Source organism: Vespula pensylvanica, chromosome 8, assembly GCF_014466175.1.
Source record: "Vespula pensylvanica isolate Volc-1 chromosome 8, ASM1446617v1, whole genome shotgun sequence".
NCBI classification, from domain to species: Eukaryota; Metazoa; Arthropoda; class Insecta; order Hymenoptera; family Vespidae; genus Vespula; species Vespula pensylvanica.
In genome coordinates this window covers 5035380-5053005 of record NC_057692.1, presented here as the reverse complement: position 1 = coordinate 5053005, position 17626 = coordinate 5035380, and the positions used below count along the sequence as shown (strand labels likewise).

General features: G+C 32.1%; 1 protein-coding gene across 2 annotated transcripts in view; it reads right to left on the bottom strand.

The window, feature by feature from the left end:
• Positions 1 to 1161: 1161 nt before the first annotated feature.
• LOC122631056 (serine/threonine-protein phosphatase 2A 56 kDa regulatory subunit epsilon isoform) overlaps positions 1162 to 17626 on the bottom strand; it is a 28830-nt gene continuing 12365 nt past the window's right edge. For both annotated transcript variants that reach the window (XM_043816270.1, XM_043816271.1), the window contains exons 3-10: positions 4326 to 4522; positions 4051 to 4245; positions 3349 to 3479; positions 3126 to 3243; positions 2714 to 2989; positions 2375 to 2604; positions 1815 to 1960; positions 1162 to 1439 (exon numbers count right to left, since the gene is read on the bottom strand). In XM_043816270.1, coding sequence (XP_043672205.1) covers positions 1819 to 1960; positions 2375 to 2604; positions 2714 to 2989; positions 3126 to 3243; positions 3349 to 3479; positions 4051 to 4245; positions 4326 to 4522 — 1289 coding nt within the window. In that variant the 3' untranslated portion in view covers positions 1162 to 1439; positions 1815 to 1818. The remainder of the gene's footprint in view (positions 1440 to 1814; positions 1961 to 2374; positions 2605 to 2713; positions 2990 to 3125; positions 3244 to 3348; positions 3480 to 4050; positions 4246 to 4325; positions 4523 to 17626) is intronic.

Below are 17626 nucleotides of genomic sequence, written 5' to 3'. Positions count from 1 at the left end.
TCGGCCCCCACCCCCAACCACCTACTCCTGATTTTTCATCGATATACATATATACACACACACACATATATATATATATATCGTTCTCGGATGTGCCGTTATTATGCATATACCGTTCTCACTACGATCCTTTCATTCGTGGAAAAAAGTTAGTTCCATTATTTAGTTGCTGCGCGTGCGTGCGTGCATGCAGTCTGCGTAAACAACGTTAGTGTTTCTTCGATAGCGCATGAAGTTCGTATGTATGTAGTACGTATATATGCTTAATACACGCATTTTATTAAAATTGCCGCTTTTGGTATATTCCTGTTGTATGTACGAGTGCGTAATTTTTCTTGTATCATCAATATTACTATATTTTTATTAATATATTGTATTATGTATATATATATATATATATTTACCTAATTTATTACGTTTTGTTATAGTTATCATCATTAATACGAATATATGATACATTTTCAAACAACGCCCCCCCCGCTGGCTCCGTCGGAGGTGAGGATCATAGTAAAAGTCAGAGTCAGTCACAGGCGAACGAGACACTAGCCATTATTTATAGTCCGAAGTGCGATGTCACGTCGAAAAGAAAAGAAAAGAAAAGAAACGAGAGAGAGAGAGAGAGAGAGAGAGAGAAAGAAAGAGAGAGAGAAAGAGAGAGAGAGAGAGAGAGAGAGAGAGAGAGAGTGAGAGAAAAAGATAAAGAGAAAAAAACGAAAGAAAAATAATTGTGGGGGAGGGGATTATAATGGGTAGGTTGGTGGGTGGGTGGTTGGTTGGTTGCCTTTTTGGTAGGAGTTTAAACAAGGTTCATAACGATACTGCTGCATTCATTCAAATTTACATCCCGATCGTCCCCTCCCACCGAGCACAGCTGAAATCTTAGCTTTAAGAAAGGGACACTAACATCATCCTCGTATTACGTGCTGACACTGAGAGTACATTATACAACTTAAATGATTGCTGATTTTCATCCGAAAAAAAGAAAAATAAACATTAATGTACACAGAATAAAATTATTAAAAATTATCATCATCAATCATGGCGTCAGAGAACAATACAATTGCGATTTTCTGCTTCTTCCTTCAATTCTTCCTACTTCTTCTTCTTCTTCTTCTTTTTCTCCTCCTCCTCCTCCTCCTCCTCCTCCTCCTCCTTCTCCTCTTCTTTTTTTCTTTCTTTCTTTCTTTCTTTCATATATATATATATATTTTTTTTTTACGAACTCCATTTTGCCTTCCGGACGAGACTGTAACGAAAGGAATTGTATTTTACGTCAAGAATGCCATCGTGAGATATTTGTTTCTTTCTCTCTTCTTTTCTTTCTCTTTCCTTCCTTCCGTCTCTTTCTTTCTAACAACGATAATTTCTTGCATGTAGTGTATGGACAATCGACGTAAACTAAGGACTAATAATTGGGCAGCGTAATAGTGTATGTCCACCTATAATAAGAGAGAAAAAGAAAAAAAAAATACACATATGTAAATTTATGCAAAAGCATTTAATGTGTGTAAGTAATATATAATATAATATAATATAATATAATAATATAATATAATAATATAATATAATATAATAATAATATAATATAATATAATATAATATAATATAATATATATGTATATATATATATATATATATATATTATACATTTTACCAAATACTTATAAATGATATATGACAATTCATACGTAGAAACGATTCTAAACATCAGCAGTAAAATAATCTTTTATCTTTACTCACGTGAATAATTTCGAGTTCCAAAAATATAAAAAGGCTCAAAACAATTGAGTCATTTTTAAACTGAACATACGTACTAGCTCAGGGGCGGGTTCGCGTCGCAGGTGCAGTCGTGGCAGGAACAGAATTGTTGGATGTTTCTGTTAGTGCACTGCGTCGCTCTATTTCGAGTTCGTTTAATTTTTTCCATAATTCTTCTCTCTCCTTTTCCCTTTTCTTTTCTCTGTTAAATAAATGTATATATATATATACACACACACATATATATAAAGGAAGAGAAAGCTATGTATATATTAGCAACTAAAGAATATAAAGACATTTTTTATTAAATATAGAATCCTTTTCTTTTACCAAAAGATGACTATAATCAGTCGAGAGAATTCTATACGAATGAAAAACTTTTAGATTGAACGTAGGAGATATTTTAATATTTTCATAATATGCAACCAATTCTTTTTATAATGTTATGTATTCATTAAATAACTCGTTCTATATTAATACGAATATCATTTATAAATAAGAAACGAATAATTTGCACAATGCAAAAAAAAGTATCGGACTTTTCTCGCGGCAAAATCCATCTTAGTAAGAAGGTTAATAATAAAAAAAAAAATCATCGATCTCATTGCTCACTTACTTTTGCCTTTCAGACTTATAGCTGGCAGTAAGTTCATCGAATTGCTTGCTGTTCATCTCCATAAACGTTTTGAGTACATTATAAACAAGTGCTACGATCGTCTGATTCCAATGCTCCTTGCTAATTTTATACAATGCGGGGAACATGATCGCCATTATTACATGATTGTTCTCCTCGATTAGCGACATTATATACTCGTTATTCCAGAAGTACAATGCTCTCTCTGCGACCTATGTATAAGCAATTAATTATTTTATGATTAAGTTTATTATTTCGAATGTCAAAAATTTAATTTGTTTAATTTGATACAAACACGCACGAATTCAAGCTACATATTACCTGGAAATGCGGCGAGGATACGCAACGTGCGATTTGCCTGAACAAAGGCTCTTGGATTTTAACAAATTGGCTAGGTTCTATGACATCAAGAATTTCCTCAATCTCACCAAGGAACATTACCTCCTTCTGGCTGCACGTCTTAGGCCAGAACTTAAGGAGGCCTCGTACAACTGGTTCCGTTAAGGTTGCGTCTTTCTCCAAGAATTGTACAACGCAATAAGCTAACTGTGCATGATAGAGTGATAAACACTTCACTTTGTGTAATGGTAGTAACACCTATATATAACAGATAAATCAGTTGTTAGACGTAAGAGAAATATATATATATATATACAATTGATAAAAGAAATCATATCAAATATATTTTTAATTTATAAAATGTGACTTTTCTAATACGTAAAGAAAATTTTACCTTAATCAAAAACTGTTTGTGCTCTACTTTTAAAGGTAGAGCAAATCCGTTAATGATACTACCAAGAATTTCGAGAAGTTCACCTACACCATTAAAGTGTTCCGTCTCATAGACGAACCTACAAAGAAAGAATAACGTTAACGTGTCTTTAATATGAATAAACAAACCAGTTCTCCACCTATCAATATTCTATATAATATGGACAACGTGAATCAAAAAGTACCTCAGAAAAATGTTATTAATTTGTTTGCGTATGAACGCTCGAAGACCAAGGAACTTGCCGTAAATACGATGTAAAACGGTCTTGAGAAAGTCTCTTTCCCTAGGATCTTCCGAGTCGAATAATTCCAATAACTGTAATCATAAATTAGGATTTACATTATCGTGTGTTCTCAAACGTAATTTGATATAACAAACATAATTTAATATAAACGGAGTTTGTTCGATAACTACAGTCATATCAAATGAAATAATTTTTACTTTGTTGGCTTTCAGCCGATTCAAAGGAAACGTTAAACACTAGATTTATCAACTAAATCAAAATGTCTGCTTTCAATCGTTTTAATAAAAACGTTTACTTTAAACTTTCGTCGCACATTTTCTCAAAGGATTATGATTTTTCTATTACATACATACAATTTTATAAATCTCTTTTTTCTTCTTCTGTTTTCCTTTTTTTTTTGTTTTTTTGCTTTTTTTTTCTAAAAAAAAAAAAAAACGTACAAAGTATATTTTAATATACTGGAGTAGTAAATTTTTATAGCTTAATAAATATGATTTACTTCAATAAAATGTATCTATTGAATATAGTAAATAAATAAATAAATAAATGAAACGTTTCTTCTGAAATAAGAAAATGAAAAGTTATTTCAGATGGCAACAGTTATATCGAACTTATTCCTTCTTCCATAAAATTAATCCTTACTTGTAAAACAAATTTTTGGTCAATAACTTTCTTGCCAATGGCAGGTTGGAAGTCTGAAGACTCGAGAAAACGAAGAAAGAATTCATAAACCAACTGAAGGTGGGGCCAGCTCGCCTCCAGTGTTGGATCATCTTCTTCTGGATCAAAGTCTGGATTTTCACTAGGTGGCAACGTACGGAAAAGATTCGCTGATATCTACAAAAAATATATATTAGAAATTATTTATAATATGAATAATTAACAAAGTGAATGTAATAATGATTATATTGACATACCATCTTAATGATTTCTGGGTAAACAGGTTCGGTAAGAACGCCTCGTCCAGCCGTGATATATTCCACCAATTCGTTGAGGGTGCTGCGTTTAATTTCCTTCCCCTTGAGATCCGCCATAGGATCCATAAAATCGAACGCCACACAACATTGTCGAAGTTTTCTAATAAACAAATCTTCTTGCTCTGACGGCGTAACATCTGTAAAATAAATTAATATATGTAGTTGATAAAATGTTTCATAAGAAATATTAAAAAAAATAGCTTATATCATTATTGTATGTGATAGAGGTATAAATATATCTATAATATATTTTTGTATATATATATATGTATAAAATAATAGTTATACTACATATATAAATAATAATATACTATAATATATACCGATAACAATTTAATTAGTATTTATATTAATTATAATTATTATTTATCAGTATGTATTATTTATATTTCATTTTATTAATATATATATATATATCTATACATATAATCAAATTTATTAATATTTTATTAACGTTGTATTTATTTTAAGCAAAGTTCCTGATCGAGTTAGTTTGCTTTATGGACATAAAGCATCGAGGGTGACTATTCAATCATCCTCGGATTTCCTTTCGCAAGAACCCGTCATTGTTGTGTTTCAATGAAGAACAGTATACATATAGATACGTGAGAACACGTTCGTACGTTCTGACCATTCATTAGTACTACCATTACGTAGTTACCGGTATTAATCGTGCGATATACTATCTACGTGCCGCAAGAAGCAAATATGAAAATAATACCATGAATCTTTTCGTTATGCGATCATCAATCGACTCTCTTAAAAGTACATATTTCAACTTACAAACAATGCACATATAAATTCAATATTTTTCTATAAAACAAACATACAATTTAAATATCTTCATTTCTATGTTTATCAATTACAAAGGAAAGAAACGATAATAATAAAAAATCAAATAATCATATAATATTAAAGATATAATTAATGAAAAATCAAATAGAATGAATTGATCACTTGATAGAAATTCGTAGGAAAATATTCTATCGTCCTAGAAATTGTAGGAAGGTATCCTTCCCCGACCTTCTTCTACTTTCCTTTTTTTAGAATACAGAAGAATTGGAACGCAGCCACTAAGACCTTCCATCTAAAGATTATCAAATGGATCAACGTGACCGATAATGCGGACAATGACAGTCTCCATACCCTCATTTTCATCCAATCGCAAAAAGCAGCCATTAATAAAATTGATATTATACGTTTCATGTTTTTTCTTTTTTCTTTTTTACAACTATTTTAATATTTTAAATTTGAAAAAGAAGAAAGACATTCCGTTGAATATCGTTATTAATTTGATCACGTTGTATCAATACACGTGTATGTATTACAAAAGTTAATTTCTATCAATAGAATATCTTGAACGTGATATATTATCATATTACGTTATCACTTTTGTTCTTGAGGTATATACGTAGATAATTAATCGGTAAAGGAACGATTATACTATATTGGCATAGTAGTGATGTCAATGAAATTGTTGATACTAGTCCAGAAATATGTATAATAGTATACAAATCTAAATTGAATGGTCAATTGTAAACTTTCGACAAAGAAACCATTTTTTTTTTTTTTTTTTTTTAGATTCGTGCCAAAACCTTACGATTGCTTTTTAAAAAATTATTCGAATTTTTTTCTTTTCCTTTCCTTTCTCGAATTTTCATTATTCTCCTATCCTCGAACTTTGTCGAACAATTAGGAAGATCATTCTTTTTCGATATTTCGACGAGTTCCAAGATCGCCCGAGAAAAAATTTTCTACATTGTCTCAGTCAAATTTCTTTTTAAGAGTTTTTAGGCGTCGTGAGACGAAGGTATATTTTTCTTTCTTTCTTTCTTTCTTTCTTTCTTTCTACTTTTTTTTAAGTTAGCAGCACGGTCGACTAACCGTAGCAGACGAGAAAGACTACTACACCAGCAGTCCAGACAAAGTCCAGATCTCAAAAGTTGTCTCGGACTAGGAAAGCGACTCAAGGATCATTATCTTTCCCATTAGAAGTAACATTTACACATGTGTGAGTCGACATTTACCCCCAGGGAACGAGTACAAAATAAAAGTGAAGAGACAGAAAAAGCGGATACGTGTTACAAAGAAAATCGAGTATTCGTGCTGTCTTTCTCTCTATCTTTCTTTTTATCTCTATCTGTTCATAGAGATAAACTCTTCCGCCATATTCTTTTCTTTTCTTTTTTTTTTTTTTTATTTACGATTTTATATAAATATTCTTTTTCTTCTATACTTTATTTTCTTCGTTCTTGCTATTATCCTCTTTCTCTAATATCAAACGTCATCGAAGATTATCATGTTCGCTAAAAACGCATGAATTATCAAATGATCATTTTATTTATTCATTTTGTAATGGCCGAATCGAATCAGTTTTCTTTGTGAATCGGGAAACAGTGCGTGGGTGTTATCGCGAACGTAACTTTGCACGAAAATATCGAACGAAATTGTTGGAGTCGAGAAGAATTAGACAAAATGAAAATAGAAAGAAAAATACTTAAAATAAGATATAAAAAAGAAAAATTAAATCACGGACAATGCGATACACATATATACGCGTGAAATAATGTATTATTCTTTTTTTTTTTTTTTTTTTTTTAATTAATTAGATACTTGAGCACCACGTAAATTTCAACATTGATCGGTTTTTCTTTTTTTCAATGACAACACAAAGAACATTCTTTTCTTCTTTTAAGAAGCTATTGGATAATACAAAGAAAGATGTAAGATCATATTTGAGCGATAAAAAGCAACAATCAATAACAAATGACACACCTTTGTTAAAATTCTGGACATTTGAGGCCATACTAAGAAAAAGTAATCACATTAAATCTGTTTACCAGCAAATGCGTTCATGAGGTATCCATTGAAACTTATGCGTCGATGTAATCCTTTAGACGGAAAAGATCGATCGGGTCGATCTTTTACGTCTAAAAGTGAACGTTCAAAATAATAATTTCTTATATATACACGTCTATATATATACACACACACACATATATATATACATATATATACATATATATATAATATAAAAAATACCAATAAATTTCTTTACAGACCGACAAGTCCGAGAAAAATATTGAAACGGTGGCGCCCTCCCATCGATAAAAAGTTTGCTATTCGTAAAGGTTTCGAACGGCGGTTTTATTGAATTCCTCATACCCGGTCACAGGTACCATGCAAATTTGATGCTATATAAATATACGATTCGCAAAATGTTTCAACATATATTCTTTCGCGCTTCTCCTTTTCTTTTTTCCCAAAGGAAAATATCAAGAATATTTATTTCTTTGCGAAGAATTCTTTAAAGGAAAATATCGAAAGAAAAAGGATTTGAATTTGTTTAATAAGTAAAAAAGAATTAAAAAAGAAAAGGAAAGAATCATGTTCTTTAAATCTATAATAATTACATCAATGACAAAGAACGAAAAAATTCGAGTCTCGTTTTAAATGTATTGAAAAAGAAAAACTTTACGAATCTCTCGTGTTTCTTTTCTTTTCTTTTTTTTTTTCTTTTTCTTTTTCCTTTATGGAAATGAACGATTTTGATACGCATTAAGTTTCTAAGCTTTTACCATTCCCTTTTCTCTTCTCTTCTCTTTGAACAACATTTATTTTTGAACATCTCTTTCCATCAACAATATTACCATCAACAATATTAACTTGCTTGCTTTCTCTTTTCCTACGTTCGTTCCTAATTTAATTACATGTTATCAATGGTTATCTAGATTCAAATAATGTAAAGGAAACCTTCATTTATTTTCGCACGGATAAAAGCTCTCTACGAATTTCAATAACCTATATATATATTCCACGTTGAAACGATCGAAGGATAATGCTTTCGTTTGTAGATTATTCGACTTTCTCGGAAAATTTCATTTTCGTTTCGTAACACTACAAAAATATATCACTATTATGTATTAGCAAAATGGAATTAAGAAACACGTTCGATTAATATTGATCTAATTGCGTTACTTCGTTTCAAAAAAAAAAAAAAAAGAAAGAAAAGAAAAAAGAAAAAAGCTTGTTAAATATTCATTCTGAAGTCGATGTAAATACACATTCATTAAAAAATTCATTGAGATCGATGATATTTAGGAACGAATGTATTTCGAGAAAATGTTATTTTCATTCCAAGTTCTTGCGTAAACGAGAAATGTAATTTGTAACAAGAGAAAAAGAGAAAATAAGAAAAAAGGAAAAACCGGGAGAAAAGAAAGAAAGAAAGAAAAAAGGGAACAGTAGCCGTTGTCTTCGACGTAGGAGGTTACGGATAAAAGCGTTCGATATACATTGTATAGTAAGCATACACCATATATACGTGTTACGCATACACAGATACGCGTAGATACATATGTGAGATAGCGATGTACGTAAAACAAGCGTTACGAAAGACCCTTTCATCCGAGATATAGTAACGTAAACGGTCATGGCCTTCTCTCTCTCTCTCTCTCTCTCTCTCTCTCTCTCTCTCTCTCTCTCTCTCTCTCTCTCTCTCTCTCTCTGTCTCTCTCTCTCTCTCTCTCGTTCTCTTTCTCTTCTCTCTATCTCTATCTTTATCTCTATCGATGAAATAATCATCAGCGTGAAAAAGTATATTTTTTTCCGTTATCACATCGATATATGATATCTTCAGATTACGAATATAATCGGGAATATTTTGAAAAAAAAAAAAAGAGAAAAAAAGCGCAATAGTTAAAATGGCGTCGCGGCGGGAAACGACTAAAATTTAAAGTCTAATTAAGCGTTATGCGTTATGCCATAACGAGAGGACTGTTTGAAAAAAAAAAGAAAGAAAAAAAACAGGAAAAAGGGGAGGAAAAAAGATAAAAAAGAAAAGAAAAGAACATCTACGTCGCTAATGTGAAGAACGAAGGAAGAGACACGTGACGTAGTACCTCTTTAATAATTCCTCTTTGTAACGAACTCGTAATGCCCCGCGGTGATAAAACCGCCATACTGTTTCGTGCGATCGTCTTTTCTCGAACAGCTGGACATATAGTGTTAGGAACATATAGTATTCGTAAACTTAGGTTAAATTCAAAAGGATTTCATATAACGGTCTTTCACGAAATTTCCGTCAGTCGATTCATTTCTAATTGTAATGATACATACATTCATATATATATATATATATATATATATATATTTATCAATGCAAATAATATATATTTGTCAATACAAATATGCGTCAAAGAAGAACGAAAACAATATCGTAGTCTTCGTTTATATGATTGATCTTACATTGATTGATCTTACATTTAACTTCTCGATTGGTAAACAGAAAATAAAATGATCACGAACTGGTGTGAAAAGAAAATATGGAAGACCGGATCGAACTAGCTTTACTTTCGATTGTCGATGTCGTCTGACATTTTTAATGAATTCATTAAAAATTATGTGGAAATATTTCACGTATCCACGTGAGTCGTTCGATAACAATCATGCGCGCGCACGCTTGCGAAAGAGAGAGAAAGAGAGAAAAAGAAAATCATTTCGACCGTCGAATTAATGAATCTTAAAAGTATGTTATTTAACTTAAATAGAGACATATAATCAAAGTATTTTTATATTTCGATTTTCTGTCTCTGTCTCTCTTCTTTTTGTTTTGTTTAATGATTGCACTTTAGAGGGATGATCGGCGTTGCACAAAGTTAATGCGCCGAAGATGATGAAACTCTAAATATGTTTTGGATCAGTTACAAGCTCCCATTCCGGGCACGATGTCAACTTTCGTGGCGAATCTTGTCATCGAAGAAAGAAGTCAAGTGTGACGTAGAACTTCAGAGGAAAAATCACAGAGAAATGTCAAGATCATACGAACACTTCGTCAAACTGATTTACCTAACTAAGTGAAATTAACGATCGTCTTAGTCGATAATAAAGAAATGCATCGTTATCGACGGATAATCATTAATAAAATGAAAAAATAAAAAAATCGAACGACTATCGATCAGTAGTAGCAAGAGTTAACCTCAAAGAATGTCGTATCGTTCTCGTATTAATTGAAGCGTCAATACGTTATAACAATCTTGATAAATCTTAAAAAGCAAATTATCAAAGATAGATAAAATATTTTTCAAATTTCTTACTAATCTTATCTAGAAGGACTCGATTATTCAAGAAATTATCGACTATCGATAATACGTTCGATTAAATAATTAAACGATCCTTGATTATTATACGACTTGCTGATTACGAATGATTTATGATTTCTAATTGGTATATATACTTTCGGTATCAATACGTTTCGACATTATAAATTATATAAAAATTATTTATTTCTGTAATGACCAAAAAAAAAAAAAAAAAGAAAAGAAAAAGAAAAAAGAACACAAAAAAGTAAATATGTTTATTCTCGAAAAATGCATAGCTCTTTATATTTTCTTATCTAAATAAAAAAAAAAAATTTTAAGAATATAACGCGTGGAGAGAAAAAATATTTCTTTTAATATCTCGTACGACTTGGCTATCACTTTTATGATCACGGGGTCATACATTTTTATAGCTCTTAAAAAAAAAAAAAAAAAAAAAAAGAAGAAGAAAAAAAGAAAGAAAAAGAAAAAGATTTAATAAATAAGAAAAAGAACTTTAGTAAAAAGAACATCTATCGGTTAAATGTACGAGAAAAGGTCGGTAAACGAGAAATCGGCTTTTCATCGCACGAACAATTCCAAAAATAGAGTTTATATGCTGCTGGCTCGGCTCCGTTTGCCGCTTGTTTCCGAGTTACGTGGTGCACGATTATCTAGCGTGTTCGTATTTATAATTTCATTCATAACACACGACGTACTTTCACGTACTCGTATCGGTCGCGACACGACGGTACCCACTACCGCGCATCACAGTAAACGTACGTTCGTTCGTTCGTTCGTTCCTTGGTTCGTTCGTTCGTTCGTTCGTTCGTTCGTTCGCTTGCTTGCTTGGTTGCTCGCTTGCTCGTTCACGCGTACGTCCTTGCTACGTACATATTATAATATATATGTTTCTCGTAGAATCCGTTCGGGTCGAGCGTCATTATTTCCCCTGATTACGATGATGAGATAATACGACGAAACAGTTAACAGCAAACCTTAACGATACCGAATAATCTAGCCCGAACAATTCTTTCTCTCACTTTGAATTAATATTACTTAGCTATTTCCATTTATGTTTTTCTTGTCACTCCCATCTCCAATCTAGAACTACATTTTTTCTATTCTTAATTATTTTCTTATTTAGTTTTTTATTTTTATTGTTTATGTATTTATTTATTTATTTTTTTTAATCGATTCTTCGTTGATAGTTCGATAGTTAAGCGAGTACCACGTTACCGGAAAATCAAGAAATTATTCGCTATTGTATATACTCGGTTCAAAGAATAGAGAGTATCGTGGAAAGGATCGTTTGAGAACGAGAAACGAACGTTCGTTCTCGAATAGAAAAATAGAATCGACGATAATTAACCTCGCCTTTCTTCGAGGAACGACAGGAAGAAGTACAACTACGTTAAAGTTAAAAGAGGAAAAAGAAGAAACAAGAAAAGGAAATACATTACTTTCATCTTCTTTATTTTCCCTCCCCTTTTCTATTGTTTTTTTTTCACCTTCTTTTTATTTTTACTTTATTCTTCTTTAATTTCGTCAATCGCTCGCAATATTCATTGAAAGTTCATTCATTCGGACATATTATTTAATTACTATTATTCAATCGAATTTGTCAATAACTAACCGCGACATATAATTTTTCTTCGAACATTGTGCTAATTCTTTAATTTTTTATTTGTATTTTTTCCTTTCCTTTCCTTTGCTTTTTTTTCATCCCTTAAACAAATGTACATCACATTCTATTTGGTAAAAGGGACGCGGGATTTTCTTCGTGCCAGTGACTCGTAAAATCGTTTGTACAACATTTAATATAATCCTGTTGGCTAACCTATCTCTTAACGATTTAAGAGGAAAAGAAAAGTTCCTTTTTTTCTCTCCTTCTCTCTCTCTCTCTCTCTCTCTCTATTTTTTTCTCCCTCTCTTTGTAACACAGAACTGTCGACAGCTCGAAAGAAATTGGGGTTGGATGGACGAAGCTGTGGATAAGTAACTCTCTCGTAGTTTAAAGTCGACCATTTGTCATAGAAGAACTAAAAGAAAGAAAGAAAGAAAGAAAGAAAGAAAGAAAGAAAATGAAAAAAAGACGAGGGGGTAAAAATGGAAGGAAAGGAAAGAAGGAAGAAAAGAAAAAAAAACTCGAGGGTGGCACATAGGGATGACCCAAGGGAATGTGTGTATGTGTGCGTTGTATTTTCAGCACTGCTGACTAATGGACCAACCAAAAGAAACATTCTTTATATCTACTACAAGCGAGGAATTGACCCTTTGAACTTCTGATACAAATATATGTATATACATACGTACATACATTCATAAAACACGATGTAATTTAATCTTCGTCTGACTCATTTCTTTATGATATATGACTATCGAGAGAGATTTCCTTTGAAGAATTCATAAAAATACAAATCTATCTATCATTGAGAAAACAACATATGATCCAATCTCGTTTTTTCTTTCTCTCTTTTTTTTTTCTCTCCTTTACAATATTTTTCATTCAAAGTTATATCGACGACATAACTCGAGATGCATCATACCATATTATATTTAAAAGTGTCAAACGTCTTATTGTTTCGAGATAGGATACTTTTTTTTTTTGTTTTTCTAATAGGTATAGAACGCGATAAAGAGAATGAAATGAATAAATTATCAATTATTACTATGTTTACGATGGAATTTTAGAAAGGAGAGGAAAAAAGAGAAAGTAATTATACACAAATCGATAACAAAATTAAATTCTCTAGTGTTACGAACTTTTATATATAACTCTTAAAAGTGTATGTGTGTGTGTATGTGTATGTATACATATAATATATATATATATACATATATACACGAAACACACGTATACACCATATAAATTCTGTGGTCGATTTATAGGAGTTTAATTCATGGTGGAGAACAAAATGCCCTGCGCGTAAATTTCTCGTGTGTAGGAACGTAGTAAAAAGGAGAGCAAGAAACAAGAAAAAAGAAAAAAGACGAGAAAACAAGGAAAAAGAAAAAGATATTAGAGAGAAAAAGATAGATAGATAAAGGGTATAAGTGGTAGCAGCGAAGAGGGAGAAAGAATGAGTGAGTGAGTGAGTGAGTAAGAGTGAGTGAAAGAGAGAGAACGGATCGAAGCGGTGCAAGTAGAAAAGGAACGGATGTAGTCGGACGAGACCACGGATTTCGTGTACTACGTGTGGAGCAGAAAGAGAGAGAGAGAGAAAGAGAGAGAGAGAGAGAGAGAAAGAGAGAGAGAGAGGGAGAGAGAGAGAGAGAAAGGGTGGGGAGAGAGTGAGAGAGAAAATCTCTAACCCCCGACGAACCCCCAGAGAAGCGACGGCGGTGGGAGTATTGATCCGGAATGCCGGCGACTGCCCTTCCGGAACACGCTCTTCTCTACTCCTTTACTTTCTTGCTTTCTCTATCATCCCGGCTCTTTTCTAGCTTCTCTCTCCCTCTTCTGTCTCTCTTTCTCTCTTTTTCTATCCATCATACTATCTCATATTTCTCACCCTCTACCACATCCCAACACCATTTAATCGTGTTTGCTCAACCCTATAATGTCGTCGAACTTACTGGAAATCTATATACATATGTATATGTGTGTGCATATATATATATATATATTCATACTTATCATCATCCTTATCCAATCAAAATATTCGCTTGATATTGCAACGTCGAATCTGATTGGTCGAGAAATCGACTCTGGGTTCATCAGGTCGTTGATCGACCAATCGAGTTTTAGAAATAATATTGCTCGATCGAACCAAACTGGGGTTGCAACATAAAACGCAAACATTTTTACTTTCTTATTATTTATTTATTCAAGGTATGATATTAATGAAATCAATTATTATTTAACCTTATTTTTTAGTATAAATATATATATATATATATATAACGATTGATCTATATTAATGTTGTTAGAATCGTTATTAATCATAAGTATAGATCAATTGCAATAAGCTTGTCACTTGTCGTATAAGTAGATCGTTAAATATGAAATGTACGATTTTATAATACGAATCCGAATAGAAATTGGACATATTACATATGTAACGCAAACTAACATACAGGGTGTCGTAACCGATCGGTCTGTACAAACTTTGAGAATGAGTTTTCAGGAATCTGTAAACAAATAGAAAATGTTCTACAAACATGAAACCGAAAATTTTCTCTATCGGCTGCAGATATTATCACGTTGATCACTTCTTTTTTTCTTTTCCTGAATTTTTCTTGATTATTTTAACTTTCCTTTAATCTGCATTTCTTACAAAAGAGAGAGAGAGAGAGAGAGACAAAATTATAACTTCTACACGACGTGACGTGACAATTTTTTCAGTGATTTTGCACGATAAATTCGAATCGTCCATGTCGTAATCCCAGAAGCAATCATTTCCTACCCCATAAGTTCATAAATCATTTTCTAGCTGTTTAGATCCTTGAAAATTTATTCCCAGAGTTTGTAATCATAACTCTTTGAAAGATTAATCAGTTACACCTTATGTATCTTAAAAAAAAAAAAAAAAGGTATAAGAGAAACCAAAAATAAGTGAAAGAAAGTATGTTAGAAAAAATGCGGTGACATTTATGAGCACGAGTAGTAAAATGTGGTTCAATGGGAAAATACGATTATCATGCGATCCTTTTTAAACTCGGAGAATTTGATGATTAACGTGAACCCCTTCCTCCTTTCTACCCTTTAATCCTCCTTCCTTCCTTCTATCCTTCCACCTGATCTTTCATATCGTAGTAACTACTCTGGGTTACAAATATTTCTCTCTTTTCGTAATATGCGCTTGCGCGTTAATTTATCAACCCTGCTGTTCTGCTCTCTAACACGTATAAGATAAGAAAAAGAAAGTAAATGATAAAATAAAATGAAATAAAATTAAATTAAAAAAAAAAAAAAAAAAAAAAGAAAGAAGGAAGGAAAGAAAGTAAAAAATAAAAATAAAAGATGAAAAAAAAATAAAAAAAATAAAAAATAAAGGAAAAATGTAGAAAATTTGCTGAGTCGCGTTCTAGACGAGTTTCGTTATGTAATTCTCATTAGCAGAGCACGAGACACACAACGTATGTAAGACGAAACCGTTTCTCCTGTCTGTCTGTCTATCTGTCTATCTCTGTCTTTCTCACCGATCATACATATACCATACAACATATATATATATACACAAACACACAAAGGAAGGTCGACGTTCCGACAGTTTTGCTCCGTGAAACGTCACCGTCTGTTAACATATGTTTATTGTATGTATCTATTCGTCTTTGTGTGTGTGTATGTGTGTACGTGCGTGCGTGCGCGTGCGTGTATATATATATATATATATACGGTATGAAGCGCGCCTCTGGATCAATCGCAAGTTCACTCAACGCGCGCGTGTGTGTGTGTGTGTATGTATGTGTTTGTGTTTGTGTGCGCACGCTCCTGCACCTTGCATCTGCATTTCGATCTACTCTTTAAAAGCATATTCTTCTTTCCAAGCATGAAAAAGATCCTTTCTTTTTTATAATCCTTCTCTCTCGCTTTCTTTCTCTCTCTTTGTTTAATCTAAAATATAACTTCATAATAAAAATAATAAATAATTTAATCTAAAATATAACTTCAAATTTGAAAAATTCCTTTTACGTACATTGCAATTTAATTCTAGATAACTTTATTTAACTTTGACCTTGTATATATCAGTAGTTTTTTTTTATTCTTATTTTACTTTTTTCGTCTTTTTCAACACAAAATTAATTATTAATTTATATTCAAATGTTAATGTTTAATAAGAATAAGTTATATTTAATATAATACATATATATATATATAATTACTAAGTCCTATTTATATATATATATATCTCTCTCTCTCTCTCTCTTTCTCTGTTTGTAATTTTCAACATGACATCAAAAATTTGTCAAATTGACGTGTTCCATAAATATAGAGTTCTACAACGTCACTTTTTACGATATAAACACAAATGCATATGCAGACGCAAGTCGACAATACGTTTACGACAGTTTATAAAAAAAGAAATATTTAGTTGAAGAACGGATAGGGAAGAGAAAAAAAAAATAATAAAAACGTCGGATTAAGCGTATTTCTAAATCGCACAGAGCCGTTTTTGACGTTTGAAAATAAATCTATTGCATTTGCCGATCCAATGGATAATACTTTACCAAAAATTGTCACAACTCGCACGTTTCTAAAACTTTTCGATTATATCAAAGATATATTTTCTCTATTTCGCTATAAGGAAACGCGATACGCGCAGCTACTTATAAATTCCTAAGTATTCTATGTCACGATATCTACAAAATGCAAATCTCTCTCTCTCTCTTTCTTCCTCTCCCTCTGTGAGCATATGCGCGCGAGCGAGAGTGCGTTCGTGTTTATGCGTGTTTATTCGCTTCGTGTCGAAGATAAAAAAAAGAAGAAAAAAAAAAAAGAAAGAAAAACAGTTTATTTTTGTTGAAGAGCATTATCGATCGATTAAAACGAGACAAGTGTTCGGAAAGGATGCACGTGGTCTGAGAGTTGGCTGTGACGTTGTCGTTAATGAGCGCAAAGGAAAGAAAAGGAAATAAAATTGAAAAGAAGGAAGAGGGGGAGAGAGAGAGAGAGAAGAAAACAAGGGTCGATGAAGTGCTTACGCACTTCCCCCTTTTCTCTCGTTTACTATCATTCAAAGAAATATGTTCACGCGAAACGCTTACCACCACCACCATTCCCACCATTTTCACCACCATAATCACTACCACCATTATGATGATGGGGATGAGAAATCAAACGAATAGCTGGAGGCTAATACTCGTATAAAACGCGACTCGATTAATTATAGAGTTAACGACATCGCGATAAAGTCGCATTATCGTTGGAGTTTTAACTATGTCCGGTCGAAGGCTTACCCACGGAATAGGGGGTTTTGAGAATGAGTTGATAAAGTGGGTAGAATAATAGAGTGTCACCCAGTTGCTACTCTCGCAATTACACGTGGGAGGGAAATTTATTCCAATTTCTTTTTCTTTTTTCTTTCTTTCTTTCTTTCTTTCTTTCCTATCACTGATCGATCAATTTTGTTTTTCTTTGTTCGAACGTTCGTTACATCGACGTTTATCTCCGTGAGATCTTCATCGATAAAAAAACTTTTCTTTCTATATATGTCTAAT